Consider the following 15,657-nt stretch of genomic DNA (forward strand, 5'->3'; position numbering starts at 1 on the left):
CGCCAGGTCGAGGTGGCCCGTGAGCGAGGGAACGAACATTAGCCCCATCGTAGCCTGACCAGCCGGTCAAGAAGAAGCTCGAGGCGTCATCCATCAACAACGGTTGCCCGCGACGGCGGGAGCGAGCACAGACTGGTCTGCTTGTAGACGATCCATCCTGTAGTGTCGTGTCGTGTATATCAAGGACAAGGCGCATCGAGCTGAAAGATGGCAGGCAGCACCAACGACCAGGACGGTCAACACCACCACAGCCCACATCGCGAGGAACCAACAGTTGGCTGACCCCCATGCGAATGTCTCAGAGTGAACATACCAACTGCAATCAGCCACCAACGGGACCATGAGCATTACGGATCAAGTACATACTCTTGGGCGCAGCGCAGCTTCAGGGCTCCATGGTGCGGTGCGGTGCCTTGAGGAAGAACCCGGCATCGGGTTTCCCTGCTGGTCTCCATGCAGCAACATGGAACCGTCGACCGTGGGAGGTCCAGGCGTCGAGCCATGAGTGCACAACCAAATCGTCAGGGAAGGATCATGGATGCCCGGCCACGGCGAGCAAAAGTCTTTGACAAAGTGCTACACCCCTGCCGGCGCCCCCTCCCCGGTCATGGGTCCGTAGCCCCCCGGCCGACTACCGAGTCTGGACGGCCCTTTTCTGTTCAGCTTTGGCGTACTCGAGATGTTGCTCTGTCCACAGATGCCCAATGTCGAGGCTGCCTGCTGCGGGAGCATGGGCCAAATCGTCAAGATCAAGGCGACGATGATCGGAGGCCGGGCGGACATCCAGGCCAGGGCGTGAACGAGGCGACGCTAGTCGCGAGCGGAGACGGAATGGAGGGTTGATGGTTGGAGGTGGTAGCCAGCGAGAGGCGTGAGCGAGCGTGCGCGCGCAAGACGAAGCACATTGTCGGAGCAAAAGGAGTTAGGGTGGAGAGGCGAAGGTGGAGCAATGGAGAGGCGAGGGTGGAGGAGCAAGTGGAGGGCAGACGGGCGCTTTGCCAGGAGGGCAAGGCCTTGGTACGAAAAGGGCAGAGGCTTGTCGATTGTCGAGACTCGGATTGGACATTGGGACCCTTGGGTGTGGATTGGGGGTGATGGTGATGGTGATGGGTTTAAAGGTTGGACGGTTGGTGAGACTCTGTCGTCCAAGGGGTCTGTCTCTGCCATAAAGAACCTCTTGAACCCCCCACCCTACCCGCGTCCACGCGTTTCCGCTTGCTGCCACTTCCCCAGAGCAACTTCTTGATCCATCCCACCTTTTTTTTCGAAGCCTCGAAGAGTCTGTGTTGCTTCTTTTGGTTTCCGGGCGGCTCTTGTTGTTGCATTTGCTGCGTGTGCCTGAGCTATTATTATTTGGGGGACGGCCCGTTTCATTTTACGCAGCCGTGGTTCCTGATTATCTCAGCCATCATTATCTCATCTCATCTCATCTCGGCCAAAGACGCCTTCGGTCCTCGCTCGCTCGCCTCCTCATCTCACCTGTCACGTCCTGCCGCCCTTCGATCTTCGAGTCCTTACACTTTCATGTGAACCATCACATCTCATCAGCCATCCATCTCTGCATCTGCCTCAGCCTCGACTTGTCCAGTGTTGCATCCTCTGCACATCATCGCATACATACATCCAAGGTAACTATTCGTGTGCTTTCATATCTTGTATCACCTCGGCCTCTGTCGCATTTCACATCTGTCCCTCTTCTATTCCTTCGGTCATCTCCCGACTCCACATGAACGGCCGTATCCGTCCGCCGTCCATTGCATGCGCAGCGCCAATGCAGCTTGCCGTTGCCTGGGCATTCATCAACACCGGGCTGTTATACACTACCCGTCAACGTCGAGCACCTTCAACCGTCGCGCTGGATATATCTCTGTGTCTCTCTGCACCCGCCCGAGTCCCTGCTGTGTATCGTTCGACCCTGCTTGCTTGCCTGCCGGCCGGACAAGGGTATTTTTTCCCTTCCAGGGTTCTCCTCTCCACTACGTCTCGTGGAGTCTCCGCATTCTAGCCGACTGTTACACCCAAATCTTGGACTTTGCCATGGCCCAGGCAGGACCGCAAAGACAACCGAAGCCTCACTCGCGCCCCGACAACGCCTCTCCCAGCAGCCTCCGTACGTCACAAGCTGAAGACGCAGGCAAGACGGCGAATCACGGCGTCCATGACTAAAAAGTGGTCTCCGCGCCGTTTCGGCATCACCCAGTCTCCAGTTGCGGCCCACATCCCGGACTCCCCAAAGCTGGCCTGTCGTTACTCGATCCACCTCGCATAGCATTTTACCCGCAAAAACACGCGACACCTCTTCTTGACTTCGCCTGCTGACATTAAGGAACCAGTCCAGCTCCCATTCGACCCATCCGCTTGGGCCACCCCGAGTCCAAGACCTCGACGCCGCACGCCGACCTTCCGTTGCGGCGCTGCTGTTCTTCTTCACGCATCCCGCCAGCTCGACGGCGTTGATCCCTCGCGCTGTCATGCTTCACGCGCCATATCCAATCATCAATCCGTAGGGGTCTAAACGAAGCAATTATCGATTTATTTCCGCCCTGTCCCACTCTCGCGGCCCCTCGGCTGTCACAACCCCGCCATCCTCTGCGGCAACGCCGCCGCGACACTTTGCGACTGTGCAGCCTCAACTGCTGGAGCTTGCTCCTTCGCGCCCCCGTCGTTTCTGGCTTATGACTGCCTGCCTTGGTGGAGTCCTGTCTACAGCTCACAACCTTGGGCCATCTGACCCTTCCTCTCGACACCCGTCCCGCGCCGCTCTCGACCCCGTTTTCCTCCATCCTCACCTCAGGTCATGGCATCGATTCTAGCCTCACATCCAAACGACCTGAAACAGATCCTCCCCATATCTCCGGTTAGCTCCGGCGCAATGGGGAATACCCAGAACCCCTCGCCCATCGACGCATCGAATCCTTCCGGCCGTGGTCGGCAAAGAAGTCGCTCACTCGAGAATGAGGGCGCCGAGCAGGATGTAAAGGCTGAAGGCCACCATGACGGCCAAAACGGCGCGTCCTCCAACTCGGACGGCCCTGGACCGGCCAGGAAACGGAGACGAAGTCGGAAAGGGCTTGACAAGAGATTTGAGTGCACTGCTGAGGGATGCGGGAAGAGTTACTCAAGAGCAGAGCATCTGTATGTCTTGTCCCAGTGCAACACTCGGACTTGTATGCTGACAAACGATACGCAGGTACCGCCATCAGCTAAATCACAACTCGAAGCAGACTTACCACTGCAACTTCCCCAACTGCACGCGAACTTTCGTGAGAGGGGATTTGCTGAAGCGACATATGGACAGACATGCCGCAAAAGGCTCTCAACTCAACCAGAGGGACTCTGTAGCAGGGAATATCGCCCCGGTGATTGCTCCTGGCAATGGTACCGGTGTTGGAGTGGGAGTTGGTGCTGGTACAAACTCGCCCGAGTTTAATCGCAACCCGGTCGATTATTCAAAGGCTCACCCCTCCAACATGCCGTATCAAACAGCCCTAGACGCGAACGGGAACCCTTACTCACCCATGACAAATACTCCCACCGGGATGTATCCAAATGGGCAACTACCCGACGGCCTGGGCAGCTACATGTCTCCAAACCCGGGCTATGATAACCGCACACCCCAGCTTAGCCAGCCACAGTCCCCTTCGGTGACACAGAGACAGTCAATGTCGGCCAGTAACACACCATTCAACGTCATGTCGCCGATCGCAAACCAGCAGGTCTTTCCAAACCAGCAAAACAATATGGCCCAGGCCAGCACATTTGTCAGTCAGCAGAATGTGATGCCCATGAACCTGCCTCCAGCACAATACTCCAACCCCCAGAACTCGGTTGCCGGCACCTCGGCAGAGTACACGGAGCCTGGAACAACCCAGGCGAGTGAGTTGATGATGTTGGATCAGATGGCTATGCCCGCGACTGTCCCTGTCTTTGGAGAAGCTGGCGATCTCAACAAGTCACCTTACGTCGGCATGCCTGAGGACTTTATGGCATATCTCTTCAATTCGCCCGGCCAGGCCATGACCCCGGTAGTCGGCCCAAGCTACACAAAGTTAGTATCACGCAACACGAATATCTGGGATTCTTGAACTGACATGATTTCAGCTACAGTGAATTGCAAGGTAACCAGTTCAATATGTCTCTTCTCGGCACCGATAGTGCTTCGATGGGGTATTTCCCGACTGCTCCTCAACAAGTGATGGCCGTCAACAATCTTTTGGATCAACAAGTACCAGAAGCGACAATATCTGAGGAGAAGAGTCAGGAGCTATTCGACTTTATCAGGGAGCGCTTCCATGACAACAAGCACTCTCCATCTGAACGCCAGTGGGATGATATTCTTGAGGGCGACCGCATGAACAACGATCACATGCTCAGTAAGAGGATGATGCAGGCATACATTGGCTCCTACTGGTATCACTTCAGCGACCAGATGCCTATCCTTCACAAGCCAACGTTCTCTCCTGACAAGACACCAAACCTCCTTTTGCTCTCCATGATGGCTATCGGGGCTGCGTGCCTGGATCGAACGCATGGGCACAAGGTGACAAAGGCTGGCGCTCAGCTCTCGAATTTCCTTGCCTGGCACTTGCGCTGGGACATTTTCATGGACGTCAGCTTCCGGCCTCCTGCGAAGCTATGGGTGTTCCAGGCTCTCATTCTTCTCGAGCTATACGAAAAGATGTACTCGTCAAGAGAACTACACGAGAGAGCTCATATTCACCATGCTACCACCATCACTTTGATGCGGCGAGGCCGTTCTCTGATCGGAAAATCGGCCTTGGACTCACCGCCGAACCCTCGAGATGGGTCCAACGGATCACGACAGTCGTCCACATCGAGCTCGACCGGAACTGCCGACAAGTGGTGGGAGCATTGGGTTACAAACGAAGCGACCAGGCGCGCAGCCTTTGCCGCTTTTATTGTCGACTCGATTCACGCTACCATGTTTGGCCACTCGGCGGTAATGGTCGCTCACGAGATGAGACTACCCCTTCCCTGTGACGAATCCATGTGGCGGGCTGGAAGTAGCTCTGAGGTCTGGCGGATCGAGTCAAACTTGATGTCGAATGGAATCAAGCCGACCTCGTTCTTGGAGGGTCTTAAGCGAACGCTGAGCGCTCAGGAGGTACACACAACCTCGTTCGGGAGAACCGTGTTGATGGCAGGCCTCTTGAGTGTGTCGTGGCACATGCATCAGCGGGATCTTCAAGTCAATGTGCTGGGCGGTGGTATTATCCAGGCTCTTGGTGGCCGAGACCGATGGCGTGCCACACTTACTCGCGCGTATGACACATGGAAGGTTGACTTTGACAAGCATCTGGATCGCAGCGAATCTTCGGATCCCTATCGAGATGACGCCCTGAAGCGAAACGAGTTCAACGTTGTGTTTGAGAGCCGTACGGTTCTGCACCACTTGGCACACATGGCCATGCATGCGGACATTGTGGATTGCCAGATGTTTGCGCGAGCGAAGCGTCTTCTTGGCCGTGCTATTGGTCCGCAAGAGTTCAACAGCGCTCAGAGGCGTATCAAGGACCATTGGGCCCATTCGGCTCGAGCGAGAGATGCCGCCTTTTATGCACTCAAGTTCTTGTGCTCTGTGCTGGCCCCTGACCAGGTGACGCCCGCACATGCAGGAGGTTACCATCTGGATGAGCCGTACGATGCGCGTGATGACGTTCTCCTGAACCGACCTTGGGTGCTGTACTTTGCCGCACTGGTAGTCTGGAGCTACGGTTTTGCTCTTGAGGGAGCTTGTCCGGAAGTGCCGCTACCAACAAATCGCCAGGAGAAACTTCAACACATGAGAAACTACTTTATCAAGTTCGGTACCATCGAGAACCCAGGCAACTTGCAGGGCAGGACGGGAATCAACGCGAACACAGCACTCCTGATGATCCTCAAGGATACTTTTGAGGGGACACGGTGGGAGCTCTTGCACGAAGCGGCAACTCTGTTGAACAACTGTATCATCCTCAACCAGGGCGGGACGATACACTAAAAGGGGGTTGGGTGTGATTTGAAGGCGTGGGGACACATATACTGGGATATACGGGAATTGGCGTATGGAATCAAGAGATGGAATATATAGGGCACAAGGGAAGGGCACGATGGATTTGAGACAAGACGTTTGATGATGAAAGCGACATGCATGTCGCGATTAGAAGGGGTGGGAGGCTTCATACGATGGGCTGCTTTTGTATTTTAGAATACCCCCAATGTCTTTACGACAGCGCGTTTCCTTTCTAGCTCCTCGGTGTTGCAGGAGAAGTACAAAACTGATGGGCGCATTCGCCATCCTCACTCATTCTGCTATTCCGATCGTGTAGCTTGTGATGTGTTGCCCGTGCCCATGAGGCTTTCGATTATTCTAATAAATTAACAATACCAATTCATTCATGGTGCTGATGATGAACAATTATCAAGTCGGAAACACCGACATCTGTAAGAGGTAGCTCTGCATCATGTAGCAACTCTGACAGTTCTTCTCCGTCCATCTCGTCGTCGTCATCATCCTCTTCGTCCTCATCGTCAGAGTTGTAAGACATGTCGGCCTCAAGGTCAATCTCGGCATCCATATCGATGAGAGCTGCGTATGGGAGGAAGAGGGCGTTCGGCAGAAGGTCATCCTCCATGTTAGCGACCTGATCAGCAGTTCCGACCTTCCAGAACGCCGTGGGGCCAGCGGGGCCATGGTCATCATAGTCCCTGCGCTGGGGTAAGTAGCTGTTGAAGACTGGATGGGATAATGAAGAATACCTATCAAACCAGTTACCCACTACACCGCGAGCTGAGCGCACGCCACCGATCTGAACGCCTTCGCTGCGCCAGCGTTCGACGCCGTGGAAGATGGAAAAGGTTGTCCAGCGAACTTCTCCCTCCCGGGTTAGACGGACGGTACCTTTCGAGGCGAATGCTCACTTGTTAGCTCTCATGCTACTAGTCATGATGGAAGCTGGCCAAGACAGGAAACCAGAGGCTTACCTCGGATGTGTGAGTTGGCGTTGTGGTCGAACGAGTCATCCAAGGACCGCGAGATGCCTTTAAAGTGCACGACTGGCAGGTCTTGTCCATCGTCCGGCCCGGGGTTCTGAATGGATGTGACCTGGAGACGGAGCATTATTAAACGAGTAGCCTCGCCGACGTCAAGGGCAGGTCGTGGCGCATCAGGAGCGACAAAATCGTGATCAGGAAAGTTGAAGGCGAAGAAGTCGCTGTAATCGAGGAAGCAGACAATCTGGTGCCTTGTCGGTCAGTCTCGCCCAGATCATGAGATGGAAAAAGAATGAGGGGGTGGGGGATGAGGGGGGGTAACAAACGCGGTACCATGTGCCTGTGACGCCGTAGGGATCGCGGGCCTCGAGGGAGGTCAGATCGTGCGGCGGAGGGACTTTGAAGCTGTCTGACCAGGAGCCGGAGAATGGCTTGTCCCAGATCTCACCAAATATTTGAGGAACCTTGCGTCTGGGGCCGACATTGTTGCTCAGGACCACGAGGATGGCCTCGACCTTTTCCCAGTCAACACCATCGGAGCCGTCAGCCAGAAATGGTCCCCATCTAGAGTTCATGGTGTACTCGCGCATATCGTACACCTTGGAGCACGCAAATGGATAAGTCCTGTGAGAGCGCAGACGGCCCGCATTAAGAATCGGTCGTCCATGGAGGCAGTGAAGATGAGCGCTCTTCTGCTGAATGGCCCTACGGTCCGCATTTATTGACTGAGGGGCTGCAGATGCTGAGTGGTGGTGATGGTCACGAACACGCTCAAATAGAGAAGAGCGCTGGAGAAAGGCCTCTGACGTGGTTCCATCGCGGAAGATGCGCTGCAGCAGGGCGGCGTTGCGCGAGGTTGCGTGTGTGCGGGAGGGGTTGACAGATTCATCCGAGGGAGAGGCGTTTTTGAGGAGGTGAGTGACGATGTGGTGAACAAAGTCCAGTTCGTGTCTCTGATGAGTTTCAGTAGATGTTCTTTGGTGGTAAAGATGGTTTCTGGGGATGATGCGCTTGAATCTCACCTTGTCCGCCGCAGCTTGGCGATTACATATCGTCTCGAGTCGGACAAGATCTCGAACCTCTTGCTCCCAGTTCAGACCGGTATTATCAGTGGGTTCATCCTACGTCTCATTAACCATCATCTCCGGGTGGGATTTCTTAAGATGCACGCACAAGCACATCCAGGTAGACCTGACGGAACAAGTTACGGTTTCCTTTGATGAAAGCGTGCAGGGCCGAGCACACGCAGGGCACTCTCAACACCAGATCAGCGGGGGGGAGAAACTGCAGTATATGATGCAACACCTCTGCGGGGAGCAGAGTGAGGAGCTTGGATTCACCAGCGCCGGGCAAGAAGGCGTCGTCCATTTTAGAGGTGAGTGAAAGAAGAGGTGAACAAAGGTGAAGATGACGATATCGACGGGGTTTCTGTTGTACTCGAGAGTTTCTTCGGACTTAACGGAGGGGCCTTTGTACGCCTCCACTGTTTGGTTTGCGGAGGTTAACGTTAGAGCCCAGCGGTTCGTCCGGAGCCGGATAACGTCCTTGCAGGTGGGGTTGTAAGATGACGGCAGTGCTACCCTAGATTGACACGAGAACCATTGAATTTGATGATAGGATTTCTCTGACAGCGGTTACAATGTAAATAAGTTATTCATAAATAATGTTTAAATAGAGTTGGATTGGCACACGTGAATATCCTGCAGTGTACGCGTCATAGTGCTATTCGTGGGTAATATATTTCGATGTTATCTGGGTTGCCTAAACGGGGAATCTGGAATCAAGCCTGCATCTCAACAACAATATCATTACTATCTGCAGTAGAGAGGCCTAAGACCGAAGCCCGATAGACCATTAGACATATCAAATTATTCCATGTCTTATTACTGATAACCTTAATGACGGACATTAAGCAGCTGTATTGAAAATGGACACCTTGCCTTTTGCCAGCTGAGGAGGTTACTATCTCACCCCTCCACGCAACCCCCCAACATCGACCTTCGGGTAACCCTTGAGATTCTTGACGTATAAAATCTATATCTTGGCCTTTGGTTCGGGATCGATATTCACTTTGCCATGCTCACAAACAGCCAGCAGCGAGTTATCACTCTTCTTTCTCATCGTTCCCCTCAGAGTTGCCAGTTTCTTGCCGACCTGGATAATCTCGCAATCAATGAGCACCTCCTCACCCACCGGCACCGGCCTCATGTAGGTGACGTTGAGAGTACGGCTCACGCCCATGCCGAGCCAGAATCCGGGCCGGTTCACCAGGGCGAGTGGCAACGTGGTGCACCAGTCGAACAGAGTAGCTGCGCATCCTCCGTGCAAGTTCCTGAGGCGGTTACAGTTGTCGGGTTGCACTGTGTAAGAAAAGACACATGACGGATGAGGCCCTTCGGCGTTGACGGATACCAGGGAGAGATGGGGGATGAGAGAGTGCATCCAGTCCTGGGGATGCGTGTTAGAAAATGTACTCTATGAGATGCAGGTCATTGCTTACCCCGGCTTTGAGATGACCACTCTCATCTTTAGTGAGCTGAAGCCATGCCTTGACTTTTTCCTCGGGACCGCCTCCCAGTATTGCCTCTCGGTGGCCTTTCATAGACTCGGCTGCCGCCTTGAGGTTCTTGTCTCGTGTGTTAGACATTATGATGAATGAGTGATAATGTGATAACGGTGAGTGAGTGATGATGGGGGGAATATTGTTGATATCGAGAGTGCCTGTATTATTGCCGAATTGGGAGCGGCCGAGGTAGATGAACAGAAGAAACCTTTTACCTAGGAGCCAAGAGAAATACACAAATACTAACAATAAAAGCCGACAACTACGCTTGATATAACTAATTCCCAACTGCTGATGTTTACCCCTTCTAGGAAAGACGCCAGAAGTTGCCGAGGCACATCGGCCAACGTCACAGGCGCCCCCCGGCCTCCACCAACGGCAACGCGCCGAAAGGGAATAGGTCGCGGTCGGAATCTGGGGTCGCTAATAATTCCTTGGGGGTCAATCCACCTCCCAACTCCACCATCATCGACCATCATCTGCGAATCCACCACGTGCAACTCTTCACCTCGCGTTTCCCAGCTTCTCATCACCCCAATCCATCAATACCCCCCAAGTCGCGCATCTATAGCAACCTCATGGAGTTCGTCACGGCCCTTCGGGGCACCTTTGACGAGCAGAAGCCGTCCCTCTTCGAGGTTCTCTCGGAGCAGCAGCTCAACGCCCTCCTCCCGCCCACCCTCCGCTATCTCCTCACCATCGCGACCCATCGACACCCGCGATACCTCCTGCGCATACTAAACTCTTTCGATGAGATCTACGCCGCCGCCATGCTGCTCGTCGAGCGCCACTACCTGCGAACCCGCGGCGGCTCCTTTACAGAACACTTTTACGGCCTCAAGCGCGAGAAGGGTCTGCATGCCGAGGTCCCCCGCGCGAGCATGTCGGCCCCTGACCTCGTGCGCGAGACTTTGAAGTTGTCCACAAAGGACGTGTGGAAGAATCTGCTCGTCCTCGTCGGTATCCCTTATCTCAAGCGGAAGCTCGACGAGAGCTACGAGGTGAATGCGCCCAGAGCCCTGCTCGGCGCGGCATACACGCGAATGCCCGATAACCCGACCCTTCGCGACCGCTTCCTGTATTATTACCGATGGTTCCTGCGGAACATATACCCGAGCGTCAATGCTGGCTATTACTTTGCCATGCTGGCCTTCAACCTTGCCTACCTCTTCGACGGTAGCAAGTACCATAGCCCGCTCATGTGGCTGATAGGTACCCGTGTGCGGAGGATGACGGGCGCCGACTACAAGGCCATCGAGGCCTTGACGCAGACACCCGAGAGGGGACACAGACCTGGGTTGCGTTCATTGTTGAACCCTCGTGAGATGGGACCCCGACTACTTTCTGGCCTGTCTCTTCTGCTGCCGACCAGCATCTTTGCATTGAAGTTTCTAGAGTGGTGGTATCAGTCTGATTTTGCAAAGCAACTATCAAGAAAGGCCACAGAGAGTGTTGATCTCCCTCCGCCCGTGATATCCGGGCTGGGTCGCAAGAGAGGATCGGATAAGAAGAAGAGCGAAGATACAGCTAATGAGGGCGAGACGACTCCTTCAGCCGAGGATGCACCCATTGCCACTCCATCATTGCTCCCTGTTTTCACAGTCCCATTCCCAGAGGACTCGGCATTGTGCCCAATCTGCGTTGACGAGATTGTCACGCCGACGGCCTGCCAGACTGGAGTCGTCTACTGCTACACCTGCATCCACAAGTGGCTGGAAGGACAACACCCGAAACAGGAGGAGTTCATGGAGGCCCACGAAGGAAAGTGGGAGAGCGGAGTAGGGAGATGCGCGGTCACTGGGAAGCGTGTGCTGGGCGGAACTGAGGGCTTAAGACGGATCATGGTATAGAGGGAGCGAGCTGCATGCGTCGAGGACGCGAATTGGGTGGGAAAAAAAGCGTGCAATTTTCAATACCCGGGCGTCTTGGGATGTTTCACCCTTAATTGAGGAGGCTTGATCGAGTCTCAATTCGGGTTGATATTGGAATCTAATTTAAATGTGACACCAGGACAGATGCATCAGAGGTATAATTCTATTTCCACTCGAGGATCATGAAGCTATCATGAGACTCATGATATGACAAACAATGCATTTAGAGCATTGGTTTTTACTATGAATCTCTTTGGATATTACATCCTGTTACCTATTTGCATGTTACTATACTGCCAATTAGCACTTCAACCGAGCTATGTGCTGCCCTTTAGTGTCTCATCTATTTACCAACCTGCTCATCCACATGCCTGGAATGACATGTCTCACTTAACATCCGACTCACACCCCGAACTATCAGTTAAATGTCTCACCAAGTCCTCTCCTCGAAAGATGAACGTTTCTGGTTACCTATTCTTGGCAATTGACCCAAGAAACTTGAATGCAATGCTGAGACGGAGCAGCCCGAGGTGGAATGTATGGGATGGATGGAAAACAAAGAGGTCGGTCTACTCACATAGCATTCTCTTCCCAATAACCTGACCATTGTGCTCAAGTCTTGGCTCAAAGAGTCTCGTGGTGTCTCATCACGGCTCATCGTCGTCAGCCTCGCAGACGTATGCATTCAGACGTTTTGCCCAGTCAGGCATCGAATTCCTCATGCGGCCATGGTGGACTCGCCGCTCCCAGGTGAGGACGACTGAATAGGTTAAAAGAAGGCGCTGATGCCCGCCGTTGTTTTCAAATGTTGATCCTAACTATCTTCCAAACAGTTTTCTGAAGTCTCCCCTTTCCTTTTGGTCTGTTCTTCAGTTTTCTTTTGTTGTTTCATTTGTGTGGCCTGATATGGCTTACTCCCTAAACACCTCCTATATTGGGGAGGAACTGTTGTATGGGTTCAACTGGCACAATGGGATGGATCTGTCCCATGGATTTGTTCAGTAAGTACTCGCTGAGAACATATGAACTAGCAGGCTAACGTGAGAATAGGTACCAAAGTCAGGAAGATGCCCTTGATCTTGGTCTCTATTCGGTCGAGCCTTTCTCGCAAGTCGTCCGCCTAGGGGTTGACGATACCGAGAAGTACGGACTTAATGAGGGAAGACCGAGTATTCGACTCGAGAGTAAGCAGGCCTTTCATCATGGTCTCTTCATCGCCGACTTTCTACACATGCCGCCGTCAGAATGTGGTACCTGGCCAGCTTGTATGTACCCAAACCAACTCTACTTGGCCTCACACTGACATCCAACAGATTGGGCTTATGGCCCCAACTGGCCTTCGGGCGGCGAGATCGACATCATTGAAGGCGCCAACCTTGCTTACACCAATACAATGTCTGGCCATACTGCTGAAGGTTGTCAACTAGACCCTGCAGACGAGGACCTCTTTTCAGGCGAACGACGAAATCTGGACTGCTTTGTCGGCACGGACAACATTGGATGCGGCTTCAACCCACCCTCGAGTGACACTTCGTCCTATGGCGATGGCTTCAATGCTGCCAATGGAGGAGTCTACGCCATGGAGTGGGACTCTGAGTACATCAAAATCTGGCATTTCCCACGCGGCGCCATCCCTGCCGATATTGAAGCCAAGAGACCTGATCCCAAGAAATGGGGACTTCCACAGGCTCTATTTGGAGGGAGGAAGTGCAATGTTGACGATTTTTACCATGACATGAACATTGTTCTCAATATTGTGAGTTTCTACTTGGAAGAGAGTTGATATGGCTAAGCTGACCCTGTTAGAACTTCTGTGGCGACTATGGCGAGGGAACTTGGCAGAGTTTTGAGACGTGTAAAGCTCTGGCACCTACCTGTAGAGAATATGTCGCCAACAACCCCGAGGCTTTTGAGAACACGTGAGTTGAATAGTTTGATTGCAGTGTATGATACTGATAACTATAGGTACTGGGATGTCGCCTATATCGATGTGTACTCACGCGATGAGACTATTCCACCAGTTCTTCCTTCCAGCAAAGACTCGTCGGATGACATCTCGCCAACTACACCTGTCGCTGCCCCCAGCAACCCCAACGAACCTAACGAACCTGACGAACCCAACCCAAGCGAACCCAATGGACCTAACCCTAGCGGTCCCGACACGCCTGGTTCGGCCAATCCCTCTAGCTCAACTCGTCCGACCAGATTCTCGAACCAGACAATATCAGGGGAATCAACCTCTACCATGACCAAGACGATGACGACGCACTCAACTATCCTGGTTACTATCCCCGGGCAGGGCACCAGCAGCCCGACTGTCAGCCCTCTCCCTGTGGTAGGCGGCGGTAGCTCAGTCAACCCTGACCGTATCGGCAACTATTCATACATTGGCTGCTTTGGCTCACGAACTGGTTTCTTAACCTTTGACGAAACGTCCCAGAGCGCTGATATGACCATTCAGAGCTGTGTTCAGGCCTGTGGTGGTACAACATATATCGGCGTCTACGAAGAGTGAGTTTTTAGCCTCCTATATGTGAACATGGATACTAACAATAGTAGTACTTGCTACTGCGCCGATAGACTCGACGCCAATACTCGTGCTGTCGCCGACGAGAGCGACTGTGATGTGCCATGTCCTGGCAATGACAAGCAGCTCTGTGGTGGCCTTGCTGCTAGAAGCACCAGTAACTCCCGTCGTTGGATGCCTTCCCGTCGAGATGCTCCCAGCAGTGTTCTCCTCACCGTCTACGCCTCTCTCGCGGACACGGAGACGCCTGAGCCACCGCCCGGCATGGGAGCGTCTCGCCCATCTACGTCTAGTGGCCGAGTTGGTCTGAATGATTCTGATAACCAGACTGGGGAGACTGGTTCTGATAACCAGCCTACTGCGGCTGTCACTGATGATGTGACGGAGGTTGTGGTGGTTACGAATACCCTCGCTGACTCTACCGTCACTCGTGTCATCACTCAACTCGGTCCTTCTGAAGTGATGACTGTTACTCGAGCTATCGGGAACTTGGCTCAGCCCAACCTCAACACCCGGGTTCAAGTCATTGTCGAGCCTGATGCTTCTGGAGCAACCACCCTGACCCGGGCGATCACTGAGCTCGGTCTCCCTGGAGCGGCCGACTTCCCTACCAACGGCATCGCCCAGCTCGAGATTACTAGCGCAACAACAGTCACTCGAGTGATTGGAGATCCTAGCCGTTCTGGAATGGGAGCTGTGTCTCCTGTCATGGCCGACCTAGACCGTCCCGGTGTCAGAACTACAGTCACGTACTTTACAGTCTTCCCCTCGGATCCAGCCGCGCTTGTCCCGCAAGAGAGCGTCGTAACCTTATTGTACGAAGACTGCGATTGCGAGACACCCAAGTTGATGGCGCCGCCCATGGAGACAAAGGTGGTCGAGTGCGATGGTTGTGGTGCCAATGGCGAGAGCGCTGTCACCTTGACTGTTCCCATCACAGTCTCTGTTACTGTGCCGACAAGGGGAGGCAGTACCGGCCAGGCCCAGCCAAAAGGTGGCGAGTCTCAACAAGATCGGCTTGGAAATGGAGAAGACAGCCAGGGGGAATCTCCCCAGAGTCCATCTGGCCAGGGTCAATCTGATCAGAGCCAATCTAGCCAGGGACAGTCTGGTCAAGGAGAATTTCCCCAGATCCAATCCAAGCAAGGACAGTCTGGTCAAGGACAACCTGATGGGCAGTCGGATCAGGACCAATCTGGTCAACAGCAGCCTGATCAAGGACAGTCTGGTCAAGAGCAAGTTGTTCACAACCAGCCCCAACCGACCCAGCCTAACCAGGTTCAAGCACCTGAGATCACCACCGTCCTGACCTCATACCAGACCATCCAGGTGGTAACCGAGGAAACCTTGGACAACAATCTTGTGGTGACGAGGACGAAAAAGCAGACCATCGTTGTTGTTATTCGGCCCTCGGACAGTGCCGATTCACAGATCGACTCTCCTGGGAACACCAATATCATCCCAGATGTTGTTCCTGCGCAGCCTACAGGGCCGGATCAATCTATTGTTCCAACAGAACCTGCCAACGCAGCTGCTGCAACACCCAGCGCTGCTGGAACGCCGGGGGCGCCGGATCAACCCGTGGTTGTTGGTGAGGCGTGGAGCGCGACCAAGGGCCTCAAGACGAGCATCGTGCTGTCTGTGGTTGTGGCCGTGACATTCGCAATATTGCTGTGATGGAGGAGCTGTCATGACTGTTTGTC

At 53.8% G+C, this 15,657-nt stretch overlaps 5 protein-coding genes across 5 annotated transcripts; 3 read left to right on the top strand and 2 right to left on the bottom strand.

The window, feature by feature from the left end:
* Positions 1 to 2,797: 2,797 nt before the first annotated feature.
* Positions 2,798 to 6,001, top strand: NCS54_00260900 (Hypothetical protein; the record flags this gene model as incomplete). Its single annotated transcript, XM_053148205.1, has 3 exons — positions 2,798 to 3,135; positions 3,191 to 4,048; positions 4,102 to 6,001. The coding sequence occupies 3 exons, from the start codon at positions 2,798 to 2,800 to the stop codon at positions 5,999 to 6,001; spliced, it is 3,096 nt and encodes a 1,031-aa protein (XP_053004180.1).
* Positions 6,002 to 6,392: 391 nt separating this feature from the next.
* Positions 6,393 to 8,361, bottom strand: NCS54_00261000 (F-box domain-containing protein; the record flags this gene model as incomplete). The annotated part of the gene is made up of 5 exons (XM_053148206.1): positions 6,393 to 6,708; positions 6,760 to 6,916; positions 6,985 to 7,237; positions 7,320 to 8,114; positions 8,167 to 8,361. The coding sequence occupies 5 exons, from the start codon at positions 8,359 to 8,361 to the stop codon at positions 6,393 to 6,395; spliced, it is 1,716 nt and encodes a 571-aa protein (XP_053004181.1).
* Positions 8,362 to 9,027: 666 nt separating this feature from the next.
* Positions 9,028 to 9,640, bottom strand: NCS54_00261100 (4HBT domain-containing protein; the record flags this gene model as incomplete). The annotated part of the gene is made up of 2 exons (XM_053148207.1): positions 9,028 to 9,441; positions 9,494 to 9,640. 2 exons carry the CDS (start codon positions 9,638 to 9,640, stop codon positions 9,028 to 9,030), a joined length of 561 nt encoding a protein of 186 aa, XP_053004182.1.
* Positions 9,641 to 10,014: 374 nt separating this feature from the next.
* NCS54_00261200 (Peroxin-12) lies at positions 10,015 to 11,406 on the top strand (the record flags this gene model as incomplete). Its single annotated transcript, XM_053148208.1, has 1 exon — positions 10,015 to 11,406. The coding sequence occupies exon 1, from the start codon at positions 10,135 to 10,137 to the stop codon at positions 11,404 to 11,406; it is 1,272 nt and encodes a 423-aa protein (XP_053004183.1). The 5' UTR covers positions 10,015 to 10,134.
* A 927-nt stretch (positions 11,407 to 12,333) lies between these two features.
* NCS54_00261300 (Hypothetical protein) lies at positions 12,334 to 15,631 on the top strand (the record flags this gene model as incomplete). The annotated part of the gene is made up of 6 exons (XM_053148209.1): positions 12,334 to 12,428; positions 12,478 to 12,692; positions 12,741 to 13,183; positions 13,234 to 13,346; positions 13,393 to 13,938; positions 13,987 to 15,631. The coding sequence occupies 6 exons, from the start codon at positions 12,334 to 12,336 to the stop codon at positions 15,629 to 15,631; spliced, it is 3,057 nt and encodes a 1,018-aa protein (XP_053004184.1).
* Between the last annotated feature and the right edge of the window lie 26 nt (positions 15,632 to 15,657).

Source organism: Fusarium falciforme, chromosome 2 (assembly GCF_026873545.1).
Source record: "Fusarium falciforme chromosome 2, complete sequence".
Taxonomy (NCBI): domain Eukaryota; kingdom Fungi; phylum Ascomycota; class Sordariomycetes; order Hypocreales; family Nectriaceae; genus Fusarium; species Fusarium falciforme.